Source organism: Archocentrus centrarchus, chromosome 14 (assembly GCF_007364275.1).
Source record: "Archocentrus centrarchus isolate MPI-CPG fArcCen1 chromosome 14, fArcCen1, whole genome shotgun sequence".
Lineage (NCBI taxonomy): Eukaryota > Metazoa > Chordata > Actinopteri > Cichliformes > Cichlidae > Archocentrus > Archocentrus centrarchus.
The window spans coordinates 25,840,857-25,859,260 of NC_044359.1; the positions used below are offsets into that span (position 1 = coordinate 25,840,857).

The following is an 18,404-nucleotide window of genomic DNA, read 5'->3' on the forward strand; positions in this document are numbered from 1 at the left end:
CTCTGGCTGCATTACTGCAGATGCTTGTCTCTGGATGAATGACCTGGAACGATCATTTTGTTGTGTGCCTTGTGTGCACAATGAGTTGAATCTAACATCCAAGGCTGCAATTGTTTTGGTTCAGGCCGTCATAACTATTTGCTGACAGGCCTTACAGTTTTCTGGTTACCTCTCAGAAATCCAGTCATCCGAATTTGGTTCTACTCCGCCACGCAGAACAGAAACTCCAACACTCCTCCAGATGTAATCCACTTTGATTCAGCTCTACTGAGTCTGATTGAGTTCGTACTGTTTCTGCATCCCTCATAGGCAGCCTTACTAGAGCCTGAACAGCTGCCCAGAAACCAGATATCCCCAGGTCCAATTCAGGAAAAATCCTGGTATCAATATATATGCCATGTCCACACAGTGCAGCCAGGAACATTATCTTCCATCCCCATGGAAATCCATAACATAACCAGCCGGGTATGCAGCCCGGAAAGAGGGTTCCCCTTCTCCCAATCTCCTCGTGATGAGAATTTGATCATCAATAGTGTTGAGAGACCAGCTGACCAGATCCACAATTTAAATTCCAGTTCGGGGACGTGTAAAGGGACGCTCTAAGCAGCGAAGCAGTGTGGGGATAATGAAATCTCCCCCCTGACCTGTTGTCCTGGCTCCCCCTTGCCGTAGCATTTGTGTTGTACCTCGTCAATCTCTAGTTGCGATAGCAGTTGCTTCCCTGCAACAAATTGCCACAAATTGTTTCGCCATCAGTTTCCATGCATATATATATATATATATATATATATATATATATATATATATATATATATATATATATATATATATATATATATATATGTGTTGTGTTAGCAGCTATAGGTTCAAAAGCTCAAGTCGTTGCATTCAGTTTTATGCTCATTTTATACACCATCCAAACATTTTTGGAGAAAGGCTTGTAGAACACACTCGAGGGATCAAACATGGATGTAAACATTGAGGGGATCTGCTGACAGATAAAGCTCGCCTGAGTTTCTTCATCTGGAGTACTCCACCATCTGCATCACAGAAGCCTGATGTGCAGTACTGCTGTCTGTATAATCAGTGATTGAAAAATACAAGCTTGACAGAAATTTACAATGGACTTCTTCAACTCTGCACTTGGGAAAAATATTACTTTTGTGCGCCCTGCATATTTCATTGTAAGTGGATTTGTTGGGATTCCTAATATTAAATACTATTATGTCTTTCTGTTTTTTGTTTATATTATTTCAGTCCTGGCAAACACAGCTGTAATGGGGGTCATATGCTTGGATCACAATCTAAGAACACCAAAATATGTTGCAGTTTTTAATCTCGCATTGGTGGATCTGTTAGGAAACTCTTCTGTGGTGCCGAAGGTTCTTGATATCTTTTTGTTTAATCACACCCAGATTCCTTATAATGACTGCTTGACATTCCTGTTTTTCTGCTATGTTTGCCTTTTCATACAGGCTCTAAATCTGGTTGCTCTGTCATATGACAGAGTTATAGCTATCGTTTACCCACTGCATTATCCAGTGAAGGTGACTCATAGGTTCATGTTCACTTTGATTGCCTCTTTGTGGGTATTTGTCATTACTGTTATGCTCCTTACAGTTGGCCTCCTTACAAGACTTTCCTTCTGTCAGTCAGTTGTTATTAAAAGTTATATCTGTGACCATGGCCAGATATACAGGCTTGCATGCAATGACTATACACCCAGCTATGTAATTGCTATGATGGTGCCAGCTCTCATTCTTTGGTTTCCTCTTACAATTATTTTGATGAGTTACATATGTATTGGCTATGCTTTAGCTAAAGTAGCTACAGTCCAAGAAAGAATGAAGGGCTTTAAAACCTGCACAGCTCATCTTTCATTAGTGGCAACATATTTCATCCCAGTATTAATCACATTTACTCTAGGTGCAAACATAGACCCAAATGCCAGGATCATAAACCTGTCTCTAGGCATGATCTTTCCTCCAATGCTGAACCCAATCATATATGTTCTACAGACACGAGAAATCAAAGAATCTCTGAAAAAGTTGCTAAGAATCATAACCCGCTACAAAATTAGAAAAGTAAAATTAAAAAATTAAGAGTAAACCTGGGATTAATATTGTGAGCCTTTTGTTTATTTAAGGAGTGTATGCAAGGTCAAAACACTATTTTTCCAATATTTCCAAATGATGGTAAAATACAGTAAAGTTTGAACACACAGTGTAATTGTAAACGCTATTGTTATGGCAAACACAGAGACAGATAAACACTTATTCACATGCATTGCCAGTTTGTAAACCAATTATGTTTACATGTACCAAAAAATATGGAGAGAACCCATGCACGCACATTTATTATTTTTAAAAAATAGGCATGTAGAAAAACATCTTTTCTGTGCTATACTTTGTTTCATTAGGCGTACTTGACATTATAGCTAAAATACAGCTTAATACCTAGATGGATTTATTCGCTGTCTGAATATGTCATGAAGTTCTCCAGCTTGTTTGTCTTCCAGCTTGTAAATGGATATCAGTTACCACTGATTACTGTTTTAAGAAATGTCAGACTACTTTCTCTGCTTTTAGATTTTTTCAATCTAAACTCATGCTGAAAATTTATCTGAATCGTGTGTTAGCAAAATATCCAGCAGTGTGTTTAGCCTTTGAGTCACTGCTAATTTTTAAAGACTTTTTATATGAGCTGCAAAAATAAGATGAGCACTGTCAGTTTGACCCGCAACCCACAAAATCTCCAGGAAACTGAGAAAATTACTTTGTCTGTTGTTTGTCATGAATTTCTATATGTGGGGAAAGAATGAAGGTGTTGAAAACCTGAACAGACCACCTGTCATTCATGGCATTTTCCTCCCTGTTATCTTTGTAAATCATTTTATGAGTACAATACATCCAAATGCAAGGGTTGTAAACCTGTCTTTGGCCACTCTCCTGCCTGCCATGTCAAACCCAATAATGTATGTTCTTCAAACTCAAGAAATCAAATAAATCTTTGACAAAATTGTTAAAAGGTTGAAAGGCAGTCTAAAATTGCAACAAAAATGTAAAACTACCTTAGACTTTCAACTTTAGTAGTGCCCCAAAACACCCCTGTAAAAGCATTTTACTAAGATGTTAATGTGTGCAATTTCATACAGAATACTGCAGCTTAATGCAACATATACATGCAAAACATTTAGGGTGTAACAATAAAAATATCAAATTATATGACAATGTCACTGAAACTTTTGTCCCATCTCTCTCCCCTCACCCCCTGCAGATTGCTGCCGCTCTCTGAGCCTGGCTTTGCTGGAGATGTTTTCCTCTAAAAGGGAGTTTTTCCTTCCCACTGTTGCCAAGTGCTTGCTCATAGGGGTCAATATAAAGCAGACTGAGGCAACTGTTTGTTGTTAACTGAACTGTATTGAAAATCAAAGCCATTTGCAAAATATTAAAATAAATAAACTAAGATTTTATTGTGGACAGAGTGTTTCTCATTTGTATTCTACAAGAGTAATCATCCAGAAAAAAAAATGACAAACCTAGTGTCCAGTGTTAAAGTAGCAGCAGTCTGCTTTTCTGGTGTTTCCTTTTTGGTTATGCATTTGACTGTTACAACAGTAGCAGCATTTTTCTTGCATTCTTTTTTTCTGATCAGGCAGTTATTAAGAAATCTCTGATATACAGTATATGTATTTCAATAACATATATTTGAAGGGGATTATAAAAGCACAAAGGATGCCTTTCATGAAAAGATTCATTTTTGAATCTCTTATATTGAATCTCTTATCTCCCTCTACCGTGTGTGTGTGTGTGTGTGTGTGTGTGTTTTGTTACAGCGGTTGGTATATATCCACCCTTCTTTGGGTTCTGCCCCCCCCCCCCCAAAAAAAAAAAAAACAAAAACAAAAAATAATAACAGAAAAAGAAGAAACATACACACACATCTCCCCAATTTCTTCTGCCCACCTTCCTTCCTGTCAGCTCTGGTGTGGTTGGGCCATATCATTTAAATATGTGAATAAAGAAACAAATAAAGAGAATAAAAGAAAGAAACTAACAAGAGGAGCGTAAGTAGAACTTAGGCCTAAGTAGAGCTCCTCTTGGCACAGCAAAGGTGTTTGGCACAACAGAGCATGCAGGCAATAATTTTGCTTGCTTAAGCTTCCAGACAGGACAGGTTTAAAAAAAATAACTGTGTTTTCTTCTTGTCATCCCTACGGTCCTGTGTTCCAGTGTGTCTTTTGTCCCTCTGTGTCTTGTTCCTTGTCCTGGGTATTCTGTATTTTACTTTTACTCCCAGACCGCTTTTCCACCAATGCCGGTGCCAGTATTTGAACCATTCAGCAGTTTTTCCCACCACAAATGCACTTGGTGCTCAGCTGAAAAACGCGTTCTTGGTTCAACTCAGGCCCTGCAAGTTAGCTGGTCTTGAACCAAGTGACTCTGCTGTCTCAATGTAAAGTTTACTGCCGCTATTTCACTGCATTGTGTGTATTACATGAGAAAAGCGATGCGATTTTCTCGGTTGTGAATTAGGTTGGGCCCTCAGGCTGAACTTGCTGCTTTGTATCACAGATGCTGCAGTAGTTTGGTTTGGACCGTAAAAAAATGTGTTCACAGCAAAAGAAAGTGGAGCGTGTACTCCCATGTTTGTGCCCTTCAGCTTCTGTGTCCAAACAAGGACCCACCCACATTCATATGTAAAGAAACAGTTCACAGAAATGCGGTGGAAACGCAGGCTCGTTCTTAAGTGTTTCGCCGGTTCATTGAAAGTGGCACTGGCACAAGCACCGGCACCTCAGTGGTGGAAATGTAGCACCAGTGTTGTCATGTCTGCATTTCTGTTCATCTCTTCTCTCTCTCTTCCTGTTTCATTTTCCTGGTTCCATGTTCCATACATTGTTTAGTTTTGCTACCTGTGTTGTTCTAGTCCAGTTTTTTCCACTTCCCTCGTTATCTCTCTGTGCATGTATTGTCTGTTCCTCATCGCGTCGTCATTGTTGGCTTACTGCCTTTTGTGTGCTTTTCTGTCCATGTTCAAATCCAGTGCTCTTTGTAACCTGTTCTGATGGCTCTCTCCAGCTTTGTTAGTTTTTCGATTTCCAGCAATAAAGCTGAGAGTTTTTGTGTTCAAGCCTGGTTTCTCAAGTCCTTCCTTAGGGTCTTTACCTGCTACACACAGTGCTGGTTCATGACATTCTCAAATTATTCTTTCCACTGCCTGATTATACACTCTGTGGGTAGAGCACCGCTTTCCTCTCCTGAGTCACCTGACAGTTTGTCAGAATCACTTCAAAGTGGTTTGAAAGTCTTTTTCCATGGCCTCACCGAACTCCTCCCACACCAGAGCTTTTGCTTCAGCCACTGTCTGAGGCGCAAACCACTGAGCCTGTCGGTACCCTTCAGCTGCCACGCAGAGAGACTTTTGCAAACACCAGTGACTTCATAGGTATGTCACCAGATGAGCAAGTTAAAGGGCGCCCTCACAAAAAGAGACGTGAAGAGAATGAGTTTAAATTAGAATACAAAAGCCATAGGTACGTATATACAATTAAATATAGTGATGGAAAAGTCATGTTGTGGGTAGATTCTAGCGAGGGAGAGATTTGGGGTGTTGGAGGTGTGCACAGCATGTAGACGAAAAACTGGAAGCTGTTTCGTTCTGTAGTGTGTTCAGATCTGAATCAGACTGGTTTTCCTAATGCGTTATATGTGGCTCAGTGGATCAGTCCGACACCCTGTATAGGGTGGAGGACGACCACTACAATTGTAACAGTGATGATTTTGTTTTTGTGAGCATCTGTGATGACAGGGATAGTGTAATGGCATCCAGAGCTGTTGAAAACTGGCTGTTAAATCCATATCCCCTCACCATGGATGAACGTATATCATGGTTTAAGGACTTGTTTTTTTCTTCAGTGGGCAGACCGGAAACCTATGCAGCGTTTGTTTATAGAGATCGACGATGCCATCAAGAGGGATAGACTCAACAACGCTTACTAGAATATTAGAAAATGTCTTGTTTTTGACGATATCACGTGCACTGCTGTGTGTGTGACCGCTGTTACAGTAGCTACACTTCGCCTTCTGGCTATGGGGCTGCAGAAGTACAATGAAGAGATATGCTACGGGTGTCAAGTTAACCCTTTTACTACCACAGGGGTCAAGGCCACCGGTGACCCCTGTGGTAGTAGAAGGGTTAAACATCCTAGCCAGAATCAACACAGCTGCTTGTAAGAGTTACCTGCTTTCTTCTACACCCTCCATTATGATGAAATAAAGAAAAGATTCTGGTCAGGCTGTCTCATTCCAGCCATCCACCCCTTCTTGTGGTGCCTGAATTGAAGCCTGTATTAAACATCATAGAGACAATAGACAACCTGTTCCATGTTTTGAGATGGGAGTATGTTTTTGATGATCTACCAGCAGAGCTTCTCATGATTGAAAACTATTGGCTTGGCAAACATAGATTGTGTGTGTGACACTGTCTGTTTTTTTGTTGTGTTAACCCACACAGTCTGTTCATTTGTGTGTCGATGAAGTCATGGAAAACACATTGCGTAAAATATATCATAACCCATCATACCCTGGGGGGTTGTCAAGTGTGAACAAACTCCACATAGCAGCTAAGAAGTCAACAGATATTAAACTGTCTTTACACGTATGACACGTATACCCTCCATAAACCTGCACAGATAAACTTTAAAAGAAAGCGTTTTGGTGACCGGGATAAACAGTTTCATGCTGACTTGGTGGATATGCAGGAATATGCATCAGACAATTATAATGTAAAGTATTTGTTAACGTGTATCAATGTATTCTCTACGTACGCAAGGGTCAGATGCCTTAAAACAAAGTCTGGACATGCTGTACGGACAGCTGTTGAGGACATTCTTAGTGACGGTCGTGTGCCCGTTAAACTTCAGACAGAGGAACCGAATTAGCCCGGCACGACATCACACATTTCTCAACATCTAGCGAGATCAAAGCATCGGTCGTTGAACGTTTTAACAGAAGTTTGAAGATGCGTATGTGAAAGTATTTGACATCAGTCAACTCACGAAGATATGTAAATTTCATACAGGATTTTGTAGCTTATAACAAATCATACCACAGATCTATTAAAATAGCGCCCTATGATGTAAACACACAGACAATGAGAAATTAGTGTTTAAAATGCTGTACAAGGTGAACCTGCCCAAGATCTCAACTTTTAAATATAATGAGGGAGACACTGTGAGAATATCGAAACTTACATGGATGAGGTTTTTATCATAAAACGCTGCTTAGGAAGAAAATTCCCTCCAGCATACATACTAAATGATCTTACAGGAGAAGAAGTAAACGTTACATTCTATGAACCGGCCACTGCACGAAAAGAGGCATATCCGTCCCCGTATAATGACGCGGGCGCACCTAGTTATCATCAGCTTTCGTCAGCATACGGGGCAGCGCATATTCGTTCGCTTGAGACAAATATGGTCGTTTACGTACCACTAGAATCAGCGGGGGGTAGAGATACGGGGGGAGCCGGCAGGCGCGAGGTGTTAATGACTCCACTTTACATATGAATAGCAGCGCCTCAAGCCGAAGCAGCGGCAAGAGACCCACGTGGCTTCTCAGTCATTGGATGATAAAAATGACATCACAATTCAGTATTCACATGTGATTGGTTGGTAGATCTGTCCCCCCATTGGCCTTTATAAAGACAGGCCTGGGTAAGCCCCTCCCTAATAAATAATAACCCAGTAATAAAAATTATTTTTAATTATTATTTCTGTGATATACCTTGTATGTTATGTTGTATTCATGCCATGCTAATAACCTCAACTAAAAGGAATTCAATTAAGAGAAACAAATTGTGAGGCACAAGTTTGAATATTTTTTTTTGTTTTATTTATAAAGCAATATGCACATACACACACACACACACACACACACACACACACATCATATAATCTATATATATAAAGAAAACAAAAACATTATGACATATAATGCTTTGCTACTTCTGGGCCATGTGGTGGTGGCTTTCTCTCAGAGCATGGTCCAGCATACAAACACTTATGGTGCACGGCGTTGTATTTAGGGTGAGCTTCTAGTCTGTCTTGCAGTTTGGCTCAGAGGTCACTGAGCTCCTGGCTGGGGAAGCTTGGGGGTCTTAATCCAGCACGACACGCCCTCTGAGACACCATCCTCCTCATCCAACATGAGGTCAGTGGTGACACCGTCCCAGAAGGCAACCTCCTTCACTGCCAGGACACTCGCCCTCGCCTCCAGCAGCTGTTGACACAGAGCACACATTAAGTCATTATGAAACTATATGAAATATTGTGAAAAATCAGGAAACTACACTGAAAGTTTGAGTCTCTTGACTTTGAATGCACACATAGCAGATAAGACCCTGAATGCAAAAAAAAAAAATTAATCAGCCCATTTTTGTCATCAAAAACAATGGTTATGTGACAAAGTACCAACTCCTGCATCCTGTGAATAAAAGACAAATGAACAAGTACTTTGAAAAAATTTAACACTGATAAAAGTACTTCAGTGATTTTGGTCATTAACCCTTGAGGCACCTTTAAACTGATTATACACTTTTTATCTTTTAGGTCCGAAAATGTTACAGCTGCTGAAACTATAAACATTCAATGTTAATTATTTTCACCTGCACTGCATCACCTTTTTATTAAAAAGGTGATGCAGTGCAGTGGTGGGCCATCAGGGCCTGCAAGGCCTTCTCTGCTGGCCTAAAAAATATCTGAATCACAGACTGATGTTAATTATATCCTGTCCATCAATACTTGTTAAATTATTCGAAATGGTTTGTACGGTTCCTTTCACAGCTTTTCCTGTGGTCGCGCTGTTTCCAGACGTGTATTTTCATATTAAAGCATTTAACCAATCACATTTCAGCCATCATTTGTTGCCAGGGTCAAAGAAATCTGCCTGGAGGCCTTCATAATCAGTTCTGCGGGCCCCGTAGCACAAAAATAAGTGTCGATCAAACAGTTTGATCAACCAATCAGATTATGAGTTGGCAACACCGAGGCCCTCTAGCAGGCGTACGGTAACGTCAGCATATTCATACACTTTGATTGGATAGTCAGTGTACTAGCCAGAGCTAGCAAACTGCATCTGTAGCCAGCTGCACAAGCAAAAATATGGTTGTGTTGATTTTATAGCTGTTTTGTCAACCCACAATGGCTGAAGGAGGAGAAGAAATGGATTTGGTTGCAGATTTATTGTCAAAGCCAAGACGGACTTTTCAAGAAAAGCTGGACATCATTAAGAAAGGTCGGGCAACTCCGAAGCTAGCAAGCCTGTCACAACCGGGAAAAGGATGTGTCCACCACTTTCAGTCCACTAATTACGAGCGGTACCACTGGCTCACAGGCCCCGAGGAACACTGCAAATTGTATTGCTGGGAGTGCTTGTTGTTTGCCACTGATTGACATGGTGTTTGGAGCCACACTGGGTTTGTAAATTTGACTTGCCTAACCAAGGCAGCAACGAGACACCAAAGCACTGCCGGACACTTACAAGCAAAACATTCGGGGACACCAGAGCGGATCAGCTGAGCGAGCAAGTGCGCAGGGAAGCGGAGCTCCACGACGTAAAGGTAAAGAATAATAGGGAAATCTTAAAGAGACTGTTAGATTGTCTTTTTTGGGGGGGGGGGGGGGGGGGGGGGCAAGCAGGAACTTTCATTTCGGGGTCATGATGACTAAAATGTTTCTCTCTTAATAATTTTATGAGGTTGTTATCAATGCATTTTTATATGTGTCGCAGCTGTAGCGGCAGTAAAAGCAGACTTGTGCACCTTGGGTTTGTTTCTTCGGTAAATGCTTTTATTCTGGCTACATGAGCTCTCAATCTGCGATGCAACAACTCTTTCTACTGCATTTCTGCATAAAAAGATGTTTTTATTGCCATAAAATAGTTATTGAGGGTGGAGTGATTCAGGCGGATCACTACTGAAGGCCTAGGTGTGAAATGCACGGCCGCCACTGCTTTTTATATACATTTTGGGTTGTTCAGAAGAAGCCAGATTTTATATAAAGTTAAAAAAAACAATAAGTAATATTTTCCAAAAATAAAACTGCATTTTCAAGCTAACTACACAAATACAGCAGACCAACAAAACAATCCAATACGTCTTACGGCTTCCTTCTTACACGACACCGGGCAGGATTTTTAATGGCTGTCGCCTTTTCCGGACCGTGAGGCTGACTGTAGCGGAAGTTCGGCGAACCGCCTGTAGGTTTTTCAAGAAGCTGAAAAACATTTTTGTACATTGTAAATAAACACAGTGTAAACACAGTGCATACATAAACAATATTCAGGCAAAAAAACACACACACAAACATACAACACCAATAGATACTTACACACAATTATATCACTGTCCACGCATTAGAAACCCACTCGCGTTGTGAGGCGAACAGTCTGTGGAAAAAAACGTGAAAATAAATAAGAGTAAAAACATTTTAAGTTCTTCTCTCCTCCGCACATTGAATACTGCTGCTTTGTTTCTGATTCTTACCTCTGCAGAGGATCATACCGGCTTTTATTGGATTCAGAGTTGTGCAGGCCGCGAACTGCTTCCTGTAAGATGAAATAAAAATAAGAAACCAAATCACAATACGTCTGTCAGCTTACTGTGACCATTCCTCCACTCTTAGTATTTTTGTTTTAGAAACGACCAAGTCTTACCGCAGTTTTTGGATTGTGCTGCCGTCTTTTCCTCGAGTCCTTCTGTAGGTGAGGCTTTGTTAGAGTCCAAAGCATCGAGTCTCTACACAATAGACGCCATGTTGTCTTTCAGTCGCGCTCGTACAAACTTGAGTAACTGAGTCGATAACCCACTCACTGCAGCCAGCAGCGTCTTCTCGTCTGCAGCGGGGCTGGTTGAGGCTGGCCGGTAGAGAGGCCCGCTTTCACCGGGAGCTTCTGGGGTGTTGAAATATAGACGACGTCCTCCAGTGTCGTACCGGGAAAGCAGCGTAGACAAAAAACGCCATTCAGTTTGAACGGAAGAGAAGGAAGGCACTGATTGGTCCTACAGACCTTCAGCGTGATCCCGCATGTGATCTGTATTGTCCAATCACAGGCGAGGAAGCTGCCACACGGAAATTAAATTCATTTCATTTCAAGTGAATTCAATTTTATTTATATAGCAGCAAATCACAACAAACAGTCGCCTCAAGGCGCTTTGTATTGTGGGTAAAGACCCTACAATAATACAGAGAAAACCCAACAGTCAAAATGACCTCCTATGAGCTGGAAGATGTGTTGTTCACACATCCACTGTCTGTTTAAGCAGGACAACTGAGAAGGTGACTGTTGCATTAAAATTTTCCTTATTTTTTTTTTATTTACCTTTTTACATTTACATTTTTCTCATGAAGGTTTTGCTGATATCTCTTATGTACATCCATGTATAGCAAAATAAAAGTTTATACATTTTCGTATTCCATGTGCCTTGGTAGTCTTTAATGTCATTAATGCATGTGAACATTCACTGAACGTTTATAGCAGCGTTTATGGGATGTTGTCTGAATGTTCAATGCTAGCTGGGAAGCCACTGCACAGGAGAGGATGATGGTGTGACAGACTTTTTGTTACAGTGAATTAGACTGAAAACTGAGTATGCTTTTCAATGAAAATAATGCTTGTGGTGTCACCAAAATCAAGATATAGCCTTTGTTTATCTCCCTCAGTCCACTAAAGTTCAGGGTTCACAAAAAACTCCATGACAACGGCTCACAGACAGAAGCTCACAGACAGAAGCTCACAGCCTTATTGGAAAAAGGGACAAAAGCTGAAAACTTCCAAAAATATATTTCCAACTAGATAATTCAAATTTATAAATTAGAATGATTTCTTGTGAGATTAGTCTTGTTTGAGTGTTTCGCTGTAGAAATAAAATATGTTGGTTACAACTTGGGAGGGGTAGACCACTGGTGAGTATTGGTGACCACTGGTGAGTACTTGATTTGCATTTGTATGACTCACAGAAACCTCCTTTACATATGAGAGCCTGCCCTAGACCTGAGGAGAGGGGGGAGCTGAGGGAGCACTGACACAGAGAGTCCACGGCAGTTTCGATAAGATAAGAGATAAGATAAGATAAGATAAAACTTTAATGATCCCACGACGGGGAAATTTGTGCATTACAGCAGCTCAATACAGAGAAAAAATGAAAAGGATGAGTAAGAACAAATAACTAAACTAAAAACTAAAACTAAAATTCAATAGAATAAAATAAAATAGCAAAAAACTATACACATATACATAAGCACTATATACATAAATATATATATCAGTGTCAATACCCACATTTACATATACACACATATACACACACGTCAAACACTATATAAAGATATCAAAATATTATATACATTTGTAGCCGGTAAGGTACACAGCATACACGGTATGCATTATATGGGTGAGTGTAATAAATAAAATGTATCTGACTGTATGGATAAAGTGATGGCAGTGTAGGTAAAGTGTCCAAGTGACTCAAGACATTATGAAGTGTTGTACAGTCTAACTGCTGTTGGGATGAATGACCTGCGAAAGCGCTCCTTCCTGCAGCGAGGATGTTTCAGTCTCTGACTGAAGGAGCTGCTCAGCTCACCCACGGTCTCATGAAGAGGGTGATGGGGGTTGTTCATGATGGATGTCAGCTTTGCTAACATCCTCCTCTCACCCACCACCATCACAGACTCCAGAGGACATCCCAACACAGAGCTAGACCTCCGCACCAGTTTGTCGATCCTGCTCCTGTCCCTTTCGGTGCATCCACCCCCCCAGCAGGCCACTGCGTAGAAAAGGGCAGATGCTACCACTGTGTCATAAAAGGTCTTTAACAGAGTCCTGCAGACACCAAAGGACCTCAGTCTCCTCAGCAGGTGGAGTCGACTCTGGCCCTTCTTATACAGGACGTCTGTGTTTGTAATCCAGTCCAGCTTGTTATTGAGATGAACACCCAGGTACTTGTAGGAGACCACTGTCTCAATGTCCTTTCCCTGGATGTTCATCAGTGCTGTAGGGGGTGGCTTCCTCCTGAAGTCTATGATCATCTCCTTCGTCTTGCTGGCGTTGATTTGGAGTGCGTTGTTCTCACACCAGCCGACAAAGTCACTGATGACCCCCCTGTATTCCTGGTTGTTCCCATCTGATACGCATCCGATGATGGCCGTATCATCTGAGAACTTCTGTAGGTGGCAATGGTCTGAATTGTACCTGAAATCTGAGGTGTACAGACTGAACAGGAAGGGTGAGAGGACAGTGCCCTGTGGCGCCCCCATGCTGCAGACTACTACATCAGACACACAGTCATGGCACCTCACATACTGTGGTCTGTTGGTGAGGTAGTTGATGATCCATGCCGTCAGCTGCCTGTCCACTCCGGCTCCCTCCATCTTCCCTCTCAACAGTGCAGGCTGGATGGTGTTGAAAGCACTGGAGAAGTCAAAGAACATGACCCTCACAGTGTTCCCTGCCTGCTCTAGGTGAGAGTTTCCCTACAGTTTACTGTTCTGGCCAAAGCCTCCTGCTGAGAGCCCTAAAACTCAAGGCGCGCGTCAATATTACATACAAGAAACTGTCGAAAACCCCACTTTTCATGCAGTGGGAGATACAACATGTGATAATGGATGAAAATAAAAAGTTAAAATTGAAAAAACATTGGCTAGAAAAAAAAAAAGAAAAAGATGGCATATGTGAAATGGCTCGGATGGCCCACTCATTTTAATTCATGGATCCCTGAAAAAGATATTATAGAGATACAATAAATGACAGTTGCACTACAAGATAGCTCACTTTATGGACTGTGCAGACAGGGGAAAGGATGGAGAAAAAGAACAGATTTTATGTTTTAGTCACAAATACGTTATTTATATACTATTTATTTCATCAATAATAAATACATTTTTAAAGAGCAGGTTAAAGATAACAAGAAATGCATTTCAGTCGCTGATAAGAACAAAAAATCATGAACATTATTTCATACACAAATAAGAAAAATCATACAAAGTAATAAGAAAATCAAAAATCTTCCCATGTAGTCATTCTGCTTGGTCTTTTTATAAACAGTGCTAGATCACTCAAGGAATGTTTTCTAGCAGCATGTGAATTTTCATCATCTAACTCACGACCATCTTTGTACAACAAAATATCCCTACGCATGTCAGCATTGGGAAAGGTGGGGGGTGTCAAAGAACTGCTGAGTAAACATCACGTGTAGGCACAAGAGGGAAAAATGCCAAGAGGGGCTGGATAAATTTAATAGGTCAAGCAAAACTGTCAATAAAGGTCAGGCCACACTAGCATCAAATTCCATAAAGTGTTACAACAAGGGTGCAATTTTAAATCAAAGCAGGTAAACATATTCAAGATATGTAACTATTCTTCAGAAACATTTGGGCCAAATTTGGGAAGCAATTGTTACAAAACATTACATTAAAACACAGCTACAGTGTATCACAAAAGTGAGTACACTCCTCACATGTCTGCATATATTTAAGTATATCTTTTCATGGGACAACACTGAGAAAATGACACTTTGACACAATGAAAAGTAGTCTGTGTGCAGCTTATATAACAGTCTTCATGTAGCGCAACAATTTGTCTTTTAAGATCCTCAGAGAGTTCTTTGCCATGAGGTGCCATGTTGGAACTTTGAGTGACCAGTATGAGAGAGTGTGAGAGCTGTACTACAAAATTGAACACACCTGCTCCCTATGCACACCTGAGACCTAGTAACACTAACGAGTCACATGACATTTTGGAGGGGAAATGACAAGCAGCGCTCAATTTGGACATTTACGGGTGTAGTCTCTTAGGGGTGTACTCACTTGTGTTGCCGCTGTTTAGACATTAATGGCTGTATATTGAGTTATTTTGAGGGAATAATAAATTTATACTGTTATATAAGCTGCACACAGCTTTGTTCAACAAAACAACCGGCAATGATTCTGCACTGTTTTTTGCAAATCTTTTCCTCAAAATGTTGATCTTAATTGGACTTAAAAACCTGGGAAGACAGCTTATTGGCCTAAAAAGGGAGGATTTATCTCATTATATTTTTTGACCCAACACTACAGTATGAAAAATACAGTGCAATACTGATGATTATCAGGGGCAACAATAACATTATTAAGTGCACAAACTGCAGCAGCTGTTATGCTGTGACATGATCTACAACCTGCCTGCTTTGATTTAATTCCAGGCTTGATACTTCTTTTCATCATTTAATAAGGAATTTTAATAGGCAAGGCAATTTTTGAAATATAGTGGTAATTATTTAAGTCACTGAGATCACCAGTGGGAGTGGAGTGGGAGCACTTGTGCAGCATTCCAAAGTGTGATAAATTAAGAATATGAGTTATCCACAGTATTCTTGACTTTGCACCATTACTCCCGCTTGCGCTGTTGTTTATGGTTGTGGGCTTACACACTTGCCGTTCACACTTTGACACTGCAGTTTCTTTTACCTGGCTTAAATGGTACCACATCGGAGGTGGATACATTGTTTTAAAAAGCAGCGAGGACAATTCAGTAACAGTGCCTCACCCATCGCTTCCCACTGACTGGGTAGATGACATGAAATTATGGCCCGAAGTCAGCTACATCAACATTATTAATTACCTTGTTTTTTCCAAAGGTGTTGATGGCGAGGAATCACATAATTATAAGAGCACTGAGGCGTATAATTACCTTCAAAGCAATAAAATCAATAAAGTAATGCTGAACAAACAAGGCAACATTTTTTTCCTTAGAACAGCTGTAGAGCTGAGCCAGAGCATTGGCCAAGCTAAGCACTTAGCATGGGTCATGCTAAGGGAAAGTGGAGCGGTGGAGACAGTCAGCTGTTCCTGTATTGCTGATTAGGGAAATCATGTAGTGATGCTGCAGCTATTCTGTGGAAGGTAAATCACTGATCTGGATATCAGAATGTTCAGATCACTGAAACAGAAACACTGGACTGGCCGAAGGCTGTGATCGGGGAGACACGCAGCTGTCATCTTGCTAACTGCTACATGTTTACATGTGGAAGCCACACATTGTTAAAGCTTTGTGTAGGCTGTATACTGTAGTGTCACACTATAAATAAAATAATGTAAAAAAAAATAAGAGGCTTTACATTAAAGGAAAACTCAAAACATAAGGAAAAAATACGGTAATAGGATGTGCAACTGAGTAGTATAATTTGGGGGAAAAAGAACAAATTTACAGAATAAAATAATTTGAAAAAATGTACAGACTGATGTAGTGACAACCAACAACAGCACAAGTTAAACCCGAGCTCATGTTCCAACTAATAAAGCCGCCCGTTGCAGCACAAAGTAACCAAATTTTGTCATTAACTCTGGCTCTGACTTTGGGTAACCGGAAGTAGAAAACGGTACAGCGGAAGTAGCAGTCTGTCATATATAATGCATTAGTATCAGCAGATTATGTAGTGTGGGTGCATTATGTAGTAATATACCAGTACAAACAAAAGTATATGATGTGAATACTTTGTAAGTATCCATTATGTCTGGCATATTGTTATATATTATATAAATATAAATTGTGTAGTATACACCCTTATACAAGAGTGCAGTATGTACTTTCTCTGTTTACCATGGAAATTTTTGTGTCCATTCTAGGATGTGGTTACAAAAAAGTATTTGTAGAAATGATAAAGATAATCACAGTCTCTTACGGCATACTTAATCATACTCAAATTGTTTTCATTTAATGAGTATTGCTAATATTGAGGACATATTTTTGCTGTAATATGTATTATATCTTTATTAACCCAGGGGTGGCATAATGTGTGTTTTTCACAATATTTCTGTCAAAACTTCAAAGCCATACTTGAGCCAAGCTATAGACGGATGTGATAATTTTCTGTAATTTCATCACATGAAATGACCCTTTTCATAACTGTCCATTTCATACACTTATTGTTATAAAACGGTAAACTAGTTGAAACATCACCTATAAAATGTAACATGAAATATAAAAAAATGAATTGTAGGTGCTCTACAGATTTGTAGTATACAGATTTTTCCATTTTGATTGTATCATAATGGATTGAAATAAACTTAAAATTTAATGATTTACATGCAGTACACACATCATTTGCCAGATATACAGAAGATGACTACAGCTCCCTCTTTCAAAACAGCTACACAGTGACAGAGCTCAGTCCCCTGAGAGTAAGGCGCTTTCCTCCATCTACATAAGAGTACACAGTCTTGATGCTGGCACAAAGTAGACACTTCTATACGTAAATTATCGTGCTGTGGACATCTTTGCAATGGAGTTATTCAATTCAGCTCTTGGGAAAAATATCACTTTTGTACATCCTGCATATTTTATTATAAGTGGTTTAACAGGAATTCCAAATATAATATCTTACTATGTCTTCCTATTTTTTGTTTATATTTTTTCTGTGTTGGGAAACACAGTTGTGATGGCTGTAATATACTTGGATCACAATCTGAGAACTCCAAAGTATATTGCAGTTTTTAATCTTGCATTTGTGGACCTGTTTGGTAACACTGCTCTTGTGCCAAAGGTTCTTGACATTTTTCTAGTCGGGCACTACTATATCCCCTACAATGATTGTTTGACGTTCCTGTTTTTCTGCTACACTTGCCTATCAATGCAGTCATTTAATCTGGTTGCACTTGCGTATGACAGAATGGTGGCTATCATCTTTCCCCTGCACTATCAAGTGAAGGTGACTCACAGGTTCATGTTTTCTTTGATTGCCTCTTTTTGGGGTTTTACAATTATTGCTGTATTAATTTCAGTTGGACTTCTTACAAGACTGTCATTCTGTAAGTCTGTGGTTATTAACAGTTACTTTTGCGACCATGGTCAGATATACCGGCTTGCGTGCAATGACAATTTCCCCAGTTATGTCATTGCTTGCTTGTACCCAGTTTTTATATTTTGGCTTCCTTTAGCTTTTATCCTGTTAAGTTACCTATATATTAGCTATACTTTGATTAAAGTGGCCACACTTCAAGAAGGACTCAAGGCTTTTAAAACGTGCATTGCCCATCTCTCTCTGGTAGCAATCTATTTTATTCCACTGTTAATTACATTTACTTTGATGGAAAAAATACATCCAAATGTTAGGATCATTAACCTGTCTTTGACTTCCGTATTCCCTCCCATGTTGAATCCAATAATTTATGTTCTGCAAACACAAGAAATTAAAGAGTCTGTCAAAAAGTTATTAAAACTAAGAGGAAAATCAAAAATAACTATTAAATATTAGCTGTGATGTATTTGTTGGCACTAAATTATGTGCATGTTTGTCTTTTTCTTTGCAGCAAATTGTCCTTTCACACAGAATTGTTGAACTGTTTAATGTCAATCTGAGATCAAACT

At 39.9% G+C, this 18,404-nt stretch overlaps 2 protein-coding genes across 2 annotated transcripts; both read left to right on the plus strand.

Moving 5' to 3' along the window:
* Positions 1 to 1,121: 1,121 nt before the first annotated feature.
* On the plus strand, positions 1,122 to 6,002 carry LOC115791473 (olfactory receptor 1-like). The gene is made up of 2 exons (XM_030745561.1): positions 1,122 to 2,084; positions 5,919 to 6,002. The coding sequence occupies exons 1-2, from the start codon at positions 1,122 to 1,124 to the stop codon at positions 6,000 to 6,002; spliced, it is 1,047 nt and encodes a 348-aa protein (XP_030601421.1).
* An 11,317-nt stretch (positions 6,003 to 17,319) lies between these two features.
* On the plus strand, positions 17,320 to 18,291 carry LOC115791474 (olfactory receptor 6C4-like). The gene has a single exon (XM_030745562.1). It carries the CDS (start codon positions 17,320 to 17,322, stop codon positions 18,289 to 18,291), a length of 972 nt encoding a protein of 323 aa, XP_030601422.1.
* Positions 18,292 to 18,404: the final 113 nt, after the last annotated feature.

Bases quoted from the DNA above. Each gene is read 5' to 3' on its own strand.
- LOC115791473 (XM_030745561.1), top strand. From the start codon at position 1,122: ATGGACTTCTTCAACTCTGCACTTGGGAAAAATATTACTTTTGTGCGC. The intron at 2,085-5,918 runs GTAAAATTAAAA...TTTTTTCTTCAG, and splicing joins CCCGCTACAAAATTAGAAAA to TGGGCAGACCGGAAACCTAT.
- LOC115791474 (XM_030745562.1), top strand. From the start codon at position 17,320: ATGGAGTTATTCAATTCAGCTCTTGGGAAAAATATCACTTTTGTACAT.